We start from the raw sequence: 16,339 nt of genomic DNA on the forward strand, positions 1-16,339 counted from the left end.
AGATGGTATACGGCTATTTTAGTTCCACCTCCCATTCCCTCAACTTGAGGGTTGGACTTTAGGGATGGCCGTTAAATGTGTACATCCCCAATTTAGAGAAACACAATATTGCCCCTTCTGTAGTAAAAAATTAGTGGTTGAAACGTTTGAACACTCACTTTAACAAATTAACCAATCAAATTTCAGTATAAGTCACAAAAGTTTTTAAGCCAACTAATAAGAAAACGTTATTGTAAAACTCTGAGGACTAGTGTAATAAATAGTCCATTGTCCCCTCTCTCACTGGTTTGACGTAACCGCTAGGTACATAAAAATGCATCCACTGCTTCAAATTTTTTTCTTAATTCTGATTAAAATTTTTCAGATGAAAATGAGTAAAAACAGTTAGAAATAAATTACAGAGGAACAATTTATTTCTAAAATTTGAGATTTTAATTGAACTCACTTTTAGTATAGTTATACTTAAAGATTTCCAGCTTTTAATGGTGATTTCTGTAACAAATTGGGTATAATTTTGCTAATAAAGAAAGTCAGATTCTTATTTGTGACCAACTTTTTCCATGCTAAATTAATCCTAGCTATAAAGTAGTAAGTTTTATTTTGTCTGTAGCTTAAGCGTTCTAATATTACCTATTCTTTTGGGTTCTCCATTTTAGAGAAACTTCACATGGGTCTTGGGATGGTTTTAAGCTATTTTAGCATTTAGGTTCAAGTCGTGGGATGGTTCTAGGCTATTTTTCTCCCCTTTCTATACTCATTTGAATAACAAAGAACCTAGATTCTAGAGTTTCAACCGCTTGTTCTATTATATAAAGTAGTAAGATATATTGTATGAAGCTTAACCGATTGAGAACTCTACATTTTACATACCTAGGTCCTGGTTTGGTTTTAAGCTATTTCATTATCTAGATTTAAGCCTTGCGTTGCTTTCATGCCACTTTTTTAATGCATTGCTTTCCCAAAGGGCGCAGCTGCTAGTTGTTTATATTTTAGAAATGATTCCTTGAACAATAAGGCACAATGACATAAAGTTGTCACAATTAGCTTTTCTATTATTAGAGTCGGTTCGTCCGTCTGTAACGGCTAGCTTTTTTGGTTAATTTAATCATGTTAGAAGTGTTCTTATTTTTAAACTTTGCCTAATGATTCTTATATCAGTTAGGTACGTTATTGGTTCGTCTGTTCTTCCTTATGATTTTAGAGGTTCCCTTTGTATGGATGTTGTCATCCTTGTTTTCAATTTGACGAAGTAGGTAAATAATAATTTGCATGGAGGGAGGGGACATTGGACTGTAAATTACACTGGTACCCAAAGTTTAATAAACACATATGTTTGCCCAAAAAATATGTACTTATATCGAATTTTATTTGTTGGTTCCAAAAAAATAGTGTCTCAACTTTTCAACCAATTACATTAATTTATAGAATAATTTTGTTTATCAATTTATCGTCTACTAGCGGCTACGCCCCTAGAGGCCTCTAGTGGCACTTTAAATGTTTTTTTTGTTCAAGTCTATAGGTACCTCTTTATTGCTTTCAAATTTTATGATACCTCTTTATGTTTCAATCAAGTCTCTCAAATATTTAAATTTTTTTCGACTTTTTTATTTCTCTTGGGATGGTGGTGGTACCCTCCCCCAAAATAGTTATTAACCTTCCCGGGTCCTATGAAAAGCTACCCTGTAAAGGAGAGCCCGATCGGTTCAGCGGTTAGTGAGATCCTTCAGTACAAACACACAGACACACAAACAGACATCCTTTGCTATACCTATTATAAGGATTGTCTTATCCCTTAAGATCCTTAAATAAATTGTTTAATGAACAGAAAAAAGAGCCCTTACTTTTTAACCAATTACATTAATCTATAGAATAATGTTGTTTGTCAAATTACCGTCTATTGACTTATCCCTTGAGATCCCTGAATAAATTGTTTAATAAATAGGAAAAAGAGCCCTTATTTTTCAACCAATTACATTAATCTAGAACAGGAAAAAGTTACCAAGTAAAGAAGATGAAAACAATACTAAAGGAAAATATTATCATAAAGAATTGTTATTTATTGCATCGTATTATAGACACCTTTCCGCGGATATTGAAATGAAATTAATAAGATTATTACTACAGACAAATAGATAGACATAGCCTTTTTTATATTAATTTAGATTTCTTTTGCGGACTCAAATTATAATAAGCTTTCCTATTATATAAGGCATAGAGAGAGGGACAATGGGCTGTTTATTACACTTTTAAACTTTTTCTTATTCATTGGCTCAACAACTTTGGTGACTTCCATTGAATTTTGATTGGTTAGTTAATTAAGTTGAGTGTACAAATGTTTCAACCAGCCCCTTCTTATCTACAGAAGGGATAATTTGGTTATCATTATTGGGGAACCATGATATGAAGGCCAAATAGGTTCAGTGGTTGGCGATATCTTTCAGTACAGACAGACAGACATCCTACAACTTTATGATAATATTTAGATTTAATATCAGGGATTCTTTGTTGTTCTGCTGTCCTTGTTTGTCTATAAATATGCTGTGCTACCCATTACCATCCCTAAATTAGGTAAGTAGTACCCAAAGTAGGGTAGGGCCGGATACTTTTTGTCCGGTTACCGAATACCGGATATCCGGCTGATTCTTGTGCCGGATATACAAAAAAATACCGGATATCCAGCTAATTTCTAGTGCCGGATATCTGACAAATAACCGTATATCCGGCCGGGTACCAAATTTCGGAAATCCGGCTGATTTTTATTGTCGGATACCCGACAAATTACCAGATGTCTGGCATTAAAAAACAGCCGGATATCCGGTGTCCGGATTGTTTTAATATCTAATATCCGGTTGGACATTAAAAATATCCGGATATCTTGTCCGACCCTATCTAAAGTCAGGAAGGGATGGGACATCATTTGACTGTTTATTACACTAGTTCCCAAAGTTTGATGATACCTAGGTATAGTTTCCTAATTTTTTTGGCTTAACATCTTTGGGGCCTATTACCTATTGATTTTCGATTGGTTGATTTATTAAGTTGAGTGTCCAAACGTTTCAACCACAAATTGTAATCTACAGAAGTGTTTATTTTGTGTATCATCACTGGGGATGTACAATAATAAATCAGCCATTGTCTTATCCCTTTAGTCCCCTGTAATAACTGTACTAACTAGGGAGGGAGGGGACATTGTGCTCTTAATTACACTAGTCCCCAAAGTTTTATATAGCATTTTCTTTTTCATTAACTAACAAATTTGGGTAATTTTATCCTATTTCTATTGGTTGAGTGTCCAAACGTTTCCACCACTAATTTTGTTTGTGTGCAGAGTTGAGGAATGATTGGTCCGCCAGGGAACTGGAGTGGAATTCTCAGGATATATTTTGGTTCATTCAGGTATAGAGATTTTAACCTTGGCATGATAATTCCTGTAAGAGTTAGGTATGAATTGAAAATCGAAGCAATTCTAAAATCATTACCAGAAAGTCCGTAGATACGTTTTAAATAGTTTATTTTTCCAAAAAGAAATCTAAAATTATATACTTACCTAACTAATTATCTTATTAATCTCATTTTTGGAATAATGATTCCTGTAATTATGTAGGTATAATGTTGTATTTGAAGCATCTCTATAATCCAGACCTATAAATGTATGTATGTCCTTAAACAGTGTCCTGTATTTAATCAATTTTGCAGCAAGTTGACACACTTGGGAAGGGGGGGGGGTGTAATTCTATGGGAGATTTCTCTTGGGAGGGTGGTGGTACCCTCTCCTAAAATAGTTATAAACCTACCCAGGACTTATGAAAAGCTACCCTGTAAAGCAAAACCATATCAGTTCAGCAATTAGCGAGATCCTTTGGTTCAAACAGACAGACAAATAGACACTTTCTAATAAGGATTGTTTTCCCAGGTTACAGACATCCATATATCAAAGTACTATTCATCTAACTTTTTATCCTTTCTCACATTTATCAACGTAGCTCCTAAACTACAAATAGCACAAAAATGGTACTTATATTTACAAAAACTAGAGTTTATGTCGATTCTAACGATTTTACTGCCGGTTACAGAACTCCATATATCCAAGTATGTACATATCTCCAAGTTTTACTGTGTCCATAATATGTCCGTCCGTAACGCAATGGGGTAAATGTGTTTCTCGGCTGCAATTGCAGATAGACAGCTGAAAATTTTAGTGAAGATTCCTATTATATATGAGCAACTACTCTATACATTATTTTATCCCTCCAATTGCTCTAATTTTCCCCACAGGTTACGGACCTCCATATATCAAAGTACGTACCGTACATCTGACTTTCTCACCTTTATCAATGTAACTCCTAAACTACAAATAGCACAAGAATGGTACTTATATTTACAAAAACTAGAGTTTATGTCGATTCTAACGATTTTACTGCCGGTTACAGACCTCCATATATCCAAGAATGTATACCTAAACATATCTCCAAGTTTTACTGTGTCCATATGTCCGTCCGTAACGCAATGGGGTAAATGTGTTTCTTGGCTGTTATTGAAGATAGACAGATGAAAATTTTAGTGAAGATTCCTATTATGTATATGCATCTACTCTATACATTATTTTATCCCTCCAATTACTCTAATTTTCCCCACAGGTTACGGACCTCCATATATCAAAGTACGTACCGTACATCTGACTTTCTCACCTTTATCAACGTAGCTCCTAAACTACAAATAGCACAAAAATGATACTTATATTTACCAAAACTAGAGTTTATGACGATTCTAAAGATATGGATAACATTTATGATTTTTCTACCGCAGGTAACAGACCTCCATATATCCAAGTATGTACATCTGGACATAGCTCCAAGTTTAGAACAATTCTTCTCCACAACTTTGGATACAATACAGGTTAGTGGATAGCAGGGATCTAAAGGGATAAGACAATGGCCGATAAATTGATGTTTATCCCCAATGATGATACACAAAATTACCCTTCTGTAGATTAAAAGAAAGAGAGAGAACAATTGTTTTTTTATTGCACTAGTCCCCAAACTTTTATAATAAAATTTTTTTATTTGTTGGCTTAACAACTTTGGGGACTTTTTGTGAATTTTGATGGGTTGGATAATTAAGTTGAGTGTCCAAGCATTTCAACCACTAATCCTAATCTACAGAAGGGGTTATTTTGTGAATCATCATTGTTGATATACATCAATTTAATGGCCATTGTCTCATCCCTTTAGATCCCTGCGTTTAATCACATTATGACTTGACCCTCTATGTCATATAAGCTCCTCAATATTACCTCACCATCGCTGAGTATGGCAGGTGTCCCAAATTAAGTCACTGTAATGAATGAGTATGACGCTCTCCGCAGAGGAGCTTGGGATAAGGGTAGTACTGTTATCATATATATACTTGACAAATGAGTATCCAAACATATCATCAAAAATTTTTTGGGGATAGGTACTATTTGTAACCCAAAGTATTTACCTAGTAAATTTACAAAGCTACTCCATAATTCACTATGTCTGTCCATCAGAAACGCTATGGGGGAAATGTGATTTTCTCGGCTGCTACTAAAGATATGATAATGAAACTTCTTGTCAACATTCCTATCATTAAGGAGCATAATTAACTATAAAACATCAATGGCGGTCGGACTGCTTTTAGGCAGGTTTTTGGCTATTTTTTATATATTTTGTTGTGTTCAGCCCGCGGTTGTTCTAGCTTCTGGAGACTTGACAGATGCCAAGGATTTTGATGGAGTTAATTCCTTCCAGGTTATCTTTTTATAGTCTGTCTGTCTTTATGTCTGTTTGTCTTTATGTTTGTCTGTGTAAGTGTTATGTATGTTTGTCTGTCTTTATATCTGGCCGTCTCTAATTCTTTATGTTTGTTTGTTTTTATGTATGTCTGTCTTTATGTTTGAATGTCTTTATGTCTGTCTGTTTTTTTTCTGTCTATCTTTATGTCTGTCTGTCTTTATGTATGTTTGTCTTTATTTTTGTATGTCTTTATGTCTGTCTTTATGTTTGTATGTCTGTCTTTATATTTGTCTGTCTTTATGTTTGTCTTTCTTTGTGTTTGTCTGTCATTATGTTTGTCTGTTTTGATGTTTGTCTGTCTTTATGTCTGTCTCTCTTTATGTTTGTCTTTTTTTATGTTTGTCTGTCTTTATTTTTGTCTGTCTTTATGTTTGTCTGTGTTTATGTCTTTTTGTCTTTATGTTTGTATGTCTTTATGTCAGTCTGTCTTTATGTTTGTCTGTCTTTATGTCTGTCTGACTTTATGTGTGTTTGTCTTTATTTTTGTATGTCTTTATGTCTGTCTTTATGTTTGTATGTCTGTCTTTATGTTTGTATTTCTTTATGTTTGTCTGTCTTTATGTCTGTCTGTCTTTATGTTTGTCTGTCTTTATGTCTGTCTCTCTTTATGTTTGTCTGTTTTTATGTTTGTCTGGCATAATGTTTGTCTGTCTTTATGTCTGTCTTGCATTATGTTTGTCTTTCTTTATGTCTGTCTGTCTTTATGTTTGTCTGTCTTTGTGTTTGTAAGTCTTTATGGCTGTCTGTGTTTATGTCTGTTTATCTTTATGTTTGTATGTCTTTATGTTTGTCTGTCTTTATGTCTGTCTGTCTTTATGTCTGTCTGTCTTTATGTCTGTCTGTCTTTATGTCTGTCTTTTTTTTTCTCTCTCTCTTTCTTTCTTTTTCCCTTTCTGTCTCTCTGTCTCTATTTTTTTTTCTATCCATCTCTTTCTATCTTTCTGTCTCTGTCTCTCTCTCTGTCTATCTGTCTCTCTCTCTTTCTCTCTCACTCTCTCTCTCTCTCTCTCTCTGCCTGTGTCTGTCTCTCTCTCTCTGCCTGTGTCTCTCTCTAGAGTAATATGGATTAGTCAAGATCCAATGAACAGAAAAAACGTGTAAAATATATCTATCTCTCTGTCTCTCTCTCTGCCTGTGTCTCTCTCTCTCTGCCTGTTTTTTTTTCTGATTTTCTGTAAAAAAATTGGGTTGTAGTCAAATGCGCTTGTTAAGTCAAACTGCTCCTAATTATGGGCCATTTCATACATATATACAGTATAACGTTAATTAAACTTAATTTTTAAAAATGACTTTGACTATAGGTATTTTTATTGTAATTGTAAAAATATAGTAAGTTACTGGCAACCTAAATTTATGACAAAAATAAGCTTATAATTTTGTTTCTAGGCCATGTAGTTTAATTTCAAAAAAAGTCATTTTAAAATGCCTAGAACTTTTGGGAATAGTCCCTTTCGTAACATCGCCCCATAAGGGGCGATTTGTCATATTTTTAAAATGGCTTTTTATAGGTTATTTTAGGTTAGGTTGGGTTATATTGGGTTAGGTGATTACCCCACAGGGTTAGGTAATTGGCCCCACAGGTTTAGATTATCCCAGGTTTATCCCAAGGCTTTGGCATCTTGGGGCAAAAAAACTGTTTTTAATCTAATATTTGTATTTTTTATATCCATGGAAAGCTTTTTATAATACGATGCAAGAAATAACTATTCAACACAAGTCGACATTTTAAGTTCTATAGTATTACGTGGCAATGGCACACCATGCTTTATAATCAGCTGATCGTTGTTTACTTTTAAATTAGGTTGAGGATGAATGGCGGACTTACGCACAATTACTTCACAAGTATAATGTTACGGTAAGAAAAGTTTTCAAATTGGTTTAATAAAATTACCCTAAGTACCCAAGATACTTGTGGTAACCACATTTTTTTTGTATTTCAGGAGTGTACTTTGTATTTGGATATTTGTGGTAATCATGGTTCTTTATATCAGGAGCGCACTGTGTATTTGGATATTTGTGGTAACCACTATTCTTTGTAATTAAGGAGCGTACTGTGTATTTGGATATTGGTGTTAACAACAATTCTTTATTTAAGGAGCATACTGTATATTTGGATATTCATGATAAACAATTCTTTGTATTTCAGGAGAGCACTGTGTATTTGGATATTTGTGGTAACCACGATTCTTTGCATTTCAGAAGCATACTGTGTATTTGGATATTTGTGTTAACCACTTTTCTTTGTTTTTCAAGAGCGTACTATGTATTTGTATATTTGTAGTAACCACAATTCTTTGTATTTCAGGAGCGCACTGTGTATTTGGATAATTGTGGTAACCACAATTCTTTTTCAGGAACATACTATGTATTTTGATATTTGTGGTAACCATGATTCTTTGTATTTTAGAAGCACACTGTGTATTTGGGTATTTGTGGTAACCACGATTCTTTGTATTTTAGAAGCGCACTGTGTATTTGGATATTCGTGGTAACAACATTTCTTTGTATTTTAGAAGCGTACTGTGTATTTGGATATTCGTGGTAAATTTGTATTTTAGAAGCGCACTGTGTATTTGGATAATTGTGGTAACCACAATTCTTTTGTGTTCCAGGAGTGTACTGTGTATTTGGATATTCGTGGTAACGACATTTCTTTGTATTTTAGAAGCGTACTGTGTATTTGGATATTCGTGGTAACTTTGTATTTTAGAAGCGCACTGTGTATTTGGATAATTGTGGTAACCACAATTCTTTTGTGTTCCAGGAGTGTACTGTGTATTTGGATATTCGTGGTAACGACATTTCTTTGTATTTTAGAAGCGTACTGTGTATTTGGATATTCGTGGTAACTTTGTATTTTAGAAGCGCACTGTGTATTTGGATAATTGTGGTAACCACAATTCTTTTGTGTTCCAGGAGTGTACTGTGTATTTGGATATTCGTGGTAACGACATTTCTTTGTATTTTAGAAGCGTACTGTGTATTTGGATATTCGTGGTAACCACGATTCTTTTGATGTCCACCATTTGGAACATGAAAATAATCTTCACAGATCCTATTCAGCAAAGGTATCCTTTACACAAATGTCCACCAAATGTTATGATCTGCATGAATTGATCATTTTTTTTATCATACCCAATTGGGTTTTAATCAATTTATCACCCATTGTCTCATCTCTTAAGTCCCTTTTTAACACAAACATTGTGGGATGTTGCTTGACTATTACTATGCTTCCAGTGATAGAGGGGACATTGGGCTGTTTATTACACTAGTCCCCAATGTCTTATAATAACGTTTTCTTATTCATTGGCTTAACAACTTTGAAGCTTTATACGGTTCTGCCTTACAATGTAGCTTCTCATAGGTCTTTATAGGAAGGTTCATAACTATTTTGGGGGAGGGTCCCAAATCGCTTCTGGAAAATACTTCTCCCCAAAACTTTTTAAAAAAGTAAAATGGAAAGTGGGGTCTATTCTGTCTAACTCTACAGCCCCACCCCCCTTTCTTTAAGTGCACCTAGAGGTTTCTAGTAGGGCTGGGCCGGATATCCGGTTTGGACAGATACTGGATATTAAAACTATCCGGCGTTGATCAGATATCCGGTAAATTGCCGGATATCCGACATTAGTCAGATATCCGGCCGGATACAAGATATCCGGCATAAGAAATCAGCCCAACCCTAGTTTCTATTATCTACAAATATGTTTATCTGTATAGGGGACCGAGCACCCAACATCCTACACGTACACCATGGAGCATTATGGAACCAACTACAGGCAGGCATAGTCCATCTACCATCATAGTACCCAAAGTTTTTATATTGGTTTGATAAAAGTACCCAAAGTTTTTTAATTTGTTTGAGAAAAGTATCTAAAGTTTAAGTACATACTATCAATGTCAAAACTTTTCCATCAATCACCCTTATAATAAAGTAACAGGATGTTTGTCTGTCTGTTTATACAAAAGGATCTCGCTTACCACTAAACCGATATGGTTGTTCGGTAATATCCTTTTAGAATTTTTTTTTTCAATTTTGAAAATTTGAATACTCCCCCCCCCCCCCCCAAATGACAGAACTGTATGAACTCTGGCCGCAGCGCTCGGCCCCATTGCCTGCCTAGCTGCAGCGTTTGGCTCCCTAGCCTATAACCTAACCTAACCAAAAAAAGTTGATCTCTGTCGGGGGAGGGGGGGGTACTCAAATTTAAAAATTGAAGAAAAAAAGAGGAGAACGCCGGTTGTTCTTTACAGGATCCATACAAAACCGATTAATTTCCGCTGTATAGAACCGGTTCTCAGTCATTTTTGGAGAAGGGTATAACCTCTCCCCCCCCCAAAAAAAAAATAATAAACCTAAAGCAAAATATAGGGTTAGAACCCCCCCTCCCCCCCTACCACCTCAAGGGCCCAAAGAGGCCTCTAGGGGCAAAGTCGCTATAATAATAATATGATGGATTAAACTTAATTCAAGTTTTTTTGCTTTGGACGCGACCATGAAGACTGGACCTAAAAAGGCATTTTCACTTTCATAAAAGTACCCAAAGTTTTTAAACTGTTTTTTTGATAAAAGTACCCAAAGTGAAGCGCTGGAAAGTGTCATGTGTGACGTCATAAAAATACGTCGTAAAACAGGAGGGATGAGGGGAGAAATGGAACAGGAAAACTCCTGTAAACGGATTTAGACGTATTTTTATGACGTCACACATGACACTTTCCAGCGCTTCTAACCCGAGGCATTAGTTCACATAGCCGTAAGAAGGCTGAATACCTAGGGAGGGGACATTGGGATGTTTATTACACGAGTCCCCAAAGCCTTATAATAATGTTTTCATATTTGATGGCTTAACAACCTTGGGGGACTTTTATTTGGTTCATTCAGTTGAGTTTTCCAAACTTCTCAACCACTAATTGTAATATACAGGAGGTTTTTTTTGAGTATCATCATTGGGGATGTACATCAATTTATCGGTTATTGTCTTATCCCTTTAGATCGCTGAGTTTTATATATTTATTTATAACATCGTATTATAGACAGCTTTCCGCGGATATTATGCGGATAGTATGACTGAGAACAGGTTCTAATCCAGCGGATATAAATCGGTTTCAAATATGTACTTGAAAGTGAATTATAAACTCGTGTATGAGGTGTTCAATTTTCTGGGAATTTTGGAGGATGATGACTTTTCTCGGCTACTGACACAGAAGCAGGAGTTACAGGCGAACAAACAGGTATGTGTGTGTGTGTGTGTGTGTGTGTGTGTGTGGGTGTGTGTGGGTGTGTGTGTGTGTGCGTGTATGTGTGTATGTGTGTGTGTGAGGGTGTGTGTGTATTTGTGTGTGTCTGTATGTGTGTGTGTGTATGTGTGGGCGTTTGTGTGTGTGCGTGCGTGTGTATGTGTGTGTGTGTGTGTGTATGTATGTATAAAGACTTTACTCGAACAAACATCAAATTTATTGGCCATTGTTTTATCCCTTTAGATCCCTAATAGGCCACGCACAATGGTTTTCCAATGATCTTTGGTAGGGGCATCGCTAAAAAGTAGCCAACATTTTTAATTAGTATGATAAAAGTACCCAAAGTTTTTAATTTTTTCCCTCCATTTTAGATTTTCTTCGGCCATTTCCCCTCCTCTTGCATCCTATCTCCTCCCCCTGGATTTCAACACCTGCTGGATGGGGGTCTGGTCTATCTTTCAGGTACTTCTAAACCGTTCAATATCCGCTGGATTAGAACCGGTTTCAAGCATGCTATCCGCAGAAAGTTGTCTATAATACGATACGATAATAAAAACACATGGCCTCGGGCTCGAAACCGATTGATTTTTGCTGGATTAGAAATATCATGTATCGTTTAGTATTATATCCAGTTTTCTACGGATATAAAAATGTACAATTATAATATCAAAACCAGTTTCGTTAGCACATGCCTGCAACTTTTTTTATTATTAAAGCTGATGTCTTCAAATTTGGAGTATTGGGTCTACTTGTGGCAGTCTTTCAGCACTTAGATCATTGTATTTCTTGCTGGATTTCTTTAATTTGTATTTTAGTATTTTTAATTTTAAAAAGTCCCCTTACATCTTGATGAAAGTCTCTAATCTATTTTTTTAGGTCATCTACACAATCTGGGGGGTTTGGCACCACAACTTTATACCATGCATAGGTAGGTAAACCTGAATATCCTAGGAGGTTTGACACTAGGGTTGGGCCGGATATTTTTTTGGCCGGATACCGGATACAGGATATCCGGCTGATTTCAAATACCGGATATCCGGTAACCGGCCGGATATCCGGCCAACGCCGGATATCCGGCAAATATCCGGTTATCCGGCCAAATTACCGGATATCTGGCCGGATAACCGGCCAAATTACTACATATTAAATTATCAAAAAAGGATATAGTCCCTTTTGTGGCAACGCACCTTAAGGGGCGATTCGTTGTATTTTTAAAATTGCTTTTAATAGGTTATTTTAGGTTAGGTTAGGTTATATTTGGTTAGGTGATTGCCCCGCAGGGTTAGGCAATTGGCTCCGCAAGGTTAGAGTCCCCTGCAAGGGGCTAGAAATAGGAGGAAAGCTACTGTGAAAATACGAATAATCGCTCCTTAAGGGTCGTTGCCACAAAGAGGACTATAGCCGCAAAAAAATTTCTTCATAAACTAGTGTTTTATATTATACTAGCGGTTGCGTCCCTAGTATCTAGGGATATTAGAAGGGACATGAAAGTGCAGAAAAATAATTTAAAACCTTACAACGACTTTTTTTTATAAAAATGAAACAGCCTAAAACCACCCTGGGACCTATAAGAAGCTTCACTTTAAAGGAGAACATATCAGTTCAGCGGTTAGCGGGATCCTTCGCTACAGACAAAAAAGCTTACTACTTTGTATAATAAGATAAAATTAAGATTAAAACTTAAAAATTAAGTAAGTATTAAATGATCTTTCTTCTTAGCAAATAAATCTAATGAACTATTACTTCCCTCAATCTGTAATATCAACCCCTAACGGTTGGAGGATGGGCGGGGATGTGGCGTTGAATGCCTGCCCCCCCCCCCCCTCCCTCTGTTTTTTCTATCCCATTTTCTGTGTATAAAAGGTAGAGGGCTATAACTAAGTGACTTTTGAAATATGGGTATGACACATAACTGAGAGTTGAAATTTTTTTAATACCTCCTTCCTGGCGGGCACAGGATGCCAGCAAATCTGGTAAGGTCATTCAGGTAAAAAGTAAAAATATTTTTTTACTTAAACAAAGCATTTCATGTTATCTAGTACTAAAATATCCTATAGTCGTACATCCTCATATGTAATATAGGTGTTCAAGTTGATTTCAGGTTCCAGGTATAATCCTGCAAGTCCTGAACCTCCAGGTCTCCAGAAATCTTTAAACGGTTCCTGTGACCGCAAATTTTTACTTGAAGATTTCAAATTTTAAACTTAGGCTTTTCTATATATCTTCATGACATATTACAATTTCATAAAATCCGTTGCCGTTTACCTGCAAACCGTCGGTTTGCGGCTGGCAGCTGCCAAGTACTGCTGCCACCGCCAAAATTTATGTTTTGAGATTTCTAATATAAAATTTACATAAAGTTAAACATATTAAGAAAAAATTGTTCTTCTATCTTCAATAATAAGAAAATTACAGCCATTTAAGATTTAAAAAAAACAGAGATTTTTGTTGTAAAATATAAAAGATTATATTGCCGGATATCCGGCCGGATAGTTTCAATATCCGGTATCCGGCCGGATATCCGGCCCAACCCTATTTGACACCACAACTTTATACCATGCATAGGTAGGTAAACCTGAATATCCTAGGGGGTTTGGCACCACAACTTTATACAATGCATAGGTAGGTAAACCTGAATATCCTAGGGGGTTTGGCACCACAACTTTATACCATGCATAGGTAGGTAAACCTGAATATCCTAGGGGGTTTGGCACCACAACTTTATACCATGCATAGGTAGGTAAACCTGAATATCCTAGGGGGCTTGGCACCACAACTTTATACCATGCATAGGTAGGTAAACCTGTACATCCTAGGGGGTTTGGCACCACAACTTTATACCATGCATAGGTAGGTAAACCTGTACATCATAGGGAGATATGGTACCACAACTTTATACCATGCATAGGTAGGTAAACCTGTACATCCTAGGGAGATATGGTACCACAACTTTATACCATGCATAGGTAGGTAAACCTGAACATCCTAGGGAGATATGGTACCACAACTTTATACCATGCATAGGTAGGTAAACCTGAACATCGTATTGGATATGGTACCACAACTTTATACCCTGCATAGTTAGGTAGTCGGTCATTTCTAATTGGGGACTTGTATTGAATTTGATTAGTTGGTTCATTAAGTTGACTGTCCAAACGATTCAACCACTAACTGTAATATACAGAAGGAGTAAATCATCATTGGATTTTATCAATTTATCAGCCATCGTCTTATCCCTTTAGATCCCTGGAGTTTTTGATTTATGTTATCCTTCTTTTTCTTTTTTAAGGGGTGGTACCGCAGAATTTGAACTGGCAGATTTCAAGGAAAACCGGATGTTTCGGGTTCTGGCAATTGACAATGGCATCCTAACTTTTAGGTAAAATTTTCAGTAGCACCCAGCTGCCATATGGATGGGCCGCTACTAATTTTGGTAGCATTTTTGAGCTCAGCACCCATATAAACCTAACCCTAGACACGTCTCAAGCCCTATCTACTCATTTTAATCTTGGCCTCTCCCAGCTGAGCTGAGGCCGTTACCCAGCTGCCATATGGATGGGCCGCCACTATTTTTAGTAGTATTTTTGAGCTCAGCACCCATAAAAACATACCCCTAGACACGCCTCAAGCCCTATGTACTCATTCTAATCTTGGCGTCTCCCAGCTGAGCTGCGGCCGTTACCCAGCTGCCATATGGATGGGCCGCCACTATTTTTAGTAGTATTTTTGAGCTCAGCACCCATAAAAACATACCCCTAGACACGCCTCAAGCCCTATGTACTCATTCTAATCTTGGCGTCTCCCAGCTGAGCTGCGGCCGTTACCCAGCTGCCATATGGATGGGCCGCCACTATTTTTAGTAGTATTTTTGAGCTCAGCACCCATAAAAACATACCCCTAGACACGCCTCAAGCCCTATGTACTCATTCTAATCTTGGCGTCTCCCAGCTGAGCTGCGGCCGTTACCCAGCTGCCATATGGATGGGCCGCCACTATTTTTAGTAGTATTTTTGAGCTCAGCACCCATAAAAACCTACCCCTAGTTATGTCACAAGCCCTATTTACTCTTCTTACTCTCGGCCGCTCCCAGCCGTTTTCTGTCGGTTCTAGCCGTTTAGCAGCTGGTACTAGAAATTAATAAAATTGTTATTGCTCTCATTTACCATGAATTAAACCAAAAATATGTTTTAAAAAGTTGATCTCTACGGCTAAACGGATGAGCTGCCAGCCGCCACTCGTTACTTTTCCAACTGTTTGTTTGATTTAGGGAAAATTGCATTACCCCCCCCCCCCTTTATATTTGAAACAATTTATAGATAATTAAATGTTATAAAAGTTTATTTCTAGAGATCAAAAGCTGAATTCTTGGCCATTGGTATTGATAACAAACCCAAAAAGTTCCAATTTCCTGTCACCTAAGGTATCCTATTATATAAAGTAGTAAGGTTTTTTTTTTGTCTGTAGCAAAGGATCTCGCTAATCGCTGAACCAATATGGTTTTCCTTTACAGTGAAGCTTCTTTTATCTATAATACAAAGTAGAATGATGTCTGTTTGTTTGTTTGTAATTTATCGGCGAAAAAAATATTTTTGGTAATTAGCTGATTTAAAATAAATTGAAAAGAAACTATTTTACGTGTCACTAGAGGCCTCTAGGGGCGAAGCCTCTAGTTACCTATATAAAGTAGTATTTGGTTTTGTCTGTAGCTTCAGATCTCAATAACTGCTGAACTGATTGAGTTTTCAATTTTAGGAGAGCTTCACATAGGTTCCAGGTTGGTTTCAGGCTATTTTATTTTTAGATTTGAGCCATGGTACGGTTTTAGGCTATTTTACAGCCCTCTTCTTACCCCTTTTATTACAGAGCTCTCATATATGCTAGGAGCGCAGCCGATAGTAACTATATAAAACAAGAATGATAACATTTTAAAATGCGAGGCTCTTCAAACAGATATACAGACAAACATACAAAAAGATAAGACACATAGGCTTCCCGTAACCTTAATAAAGGAATGTTGGAAAAAACTTTTTTTTTTAGGTAGAGCCTATTCAAAAGATTAGCCAGTCAGAGGAAATTAAAATTTTGGCTTTTAGGAAGTTCAAGTTAAGTTTATTACACATATAGACAGACAAACTGTCATAAAGACAGACAAACTGACATACAGAAAGACAAATAGTCATATATATATACATTTATACAGAAAGAACTGTCATACAGACAGGCAAGCTGTCAAACAGACAGACAATATAACATAGAGACAGATAAACAGTCATAAAGATTGACAAACA

At 36.3% G+C, this 16,339-nt stretch overlaps 1 protein-coding gene across 2 annotated transcripts; it reads left to right on the forward strand.

Moving 5' to 3' along the window:
• Positions 1 to 356: 356 nt before the first annotated feature.
• LOC145307325 (transmembrane protein 62-like) lies at positions 357 to 16,186 on the forward strand. 2 transcript variants are annotated; one of them, XM_080149703.1, is made up of 16 exons: positions 357 to 401; positions 1,941 to 2,027; positions 2,494 to 2,568; positions 3,329 to 3,396; positions 4,807 to 4,896; positions 5,703 to 5,771; positions 7,618 to 7,671; positions 8,786 to 8,884; positions 9,534 to 9,592; positions 10,288 to 10,330; positions 10,959 to 11,045; positions 11,423 to 11,513; positions 11,928 to 11,979; positions 14,341 to 14,430; positions 15,399 to 15,471; positions 16,089 to 16,186. In XM_080149703.1, the coding sequence occupies exons 2-16, from the start codon at positions 2,012 to 2,014 to the stop codon at positions 16,173 to 16,175; spliced, it is 1,053 nt and encodes a 350-aa protein (XP_080005829.1). In that variant the 5' UTR covers positions 357 to 401; positions 1,941 to 2,011; the 3' UTR covers positions 16,176 to 16,186. The 2 variants fall into 2 exon arrangements, with proteins under 2 accessions (XP_080005829.1, XP_080005830.1); XM_080149704.1 differs by having other exon boundaries at positions 10,962 to 11,045.
• Positions 16,187 to 16,339: the final 153 nt, after the last annotated feature.

The sequence above is a fragment of the Acartia tonsa genome, chromosome 15 (genome assembly GCF_053477335.1).
Source record: "Acartia tonsa isolate MP-2025a chromosome 15, ASM5347733v1, whole genome shotgun sequence".
Lineage (NCBI taxonomy): Eukaryota > Metazoa > Arthropoda > Copepoda > Calanoida > Acartiidae > Acartia > Acartia tonsa.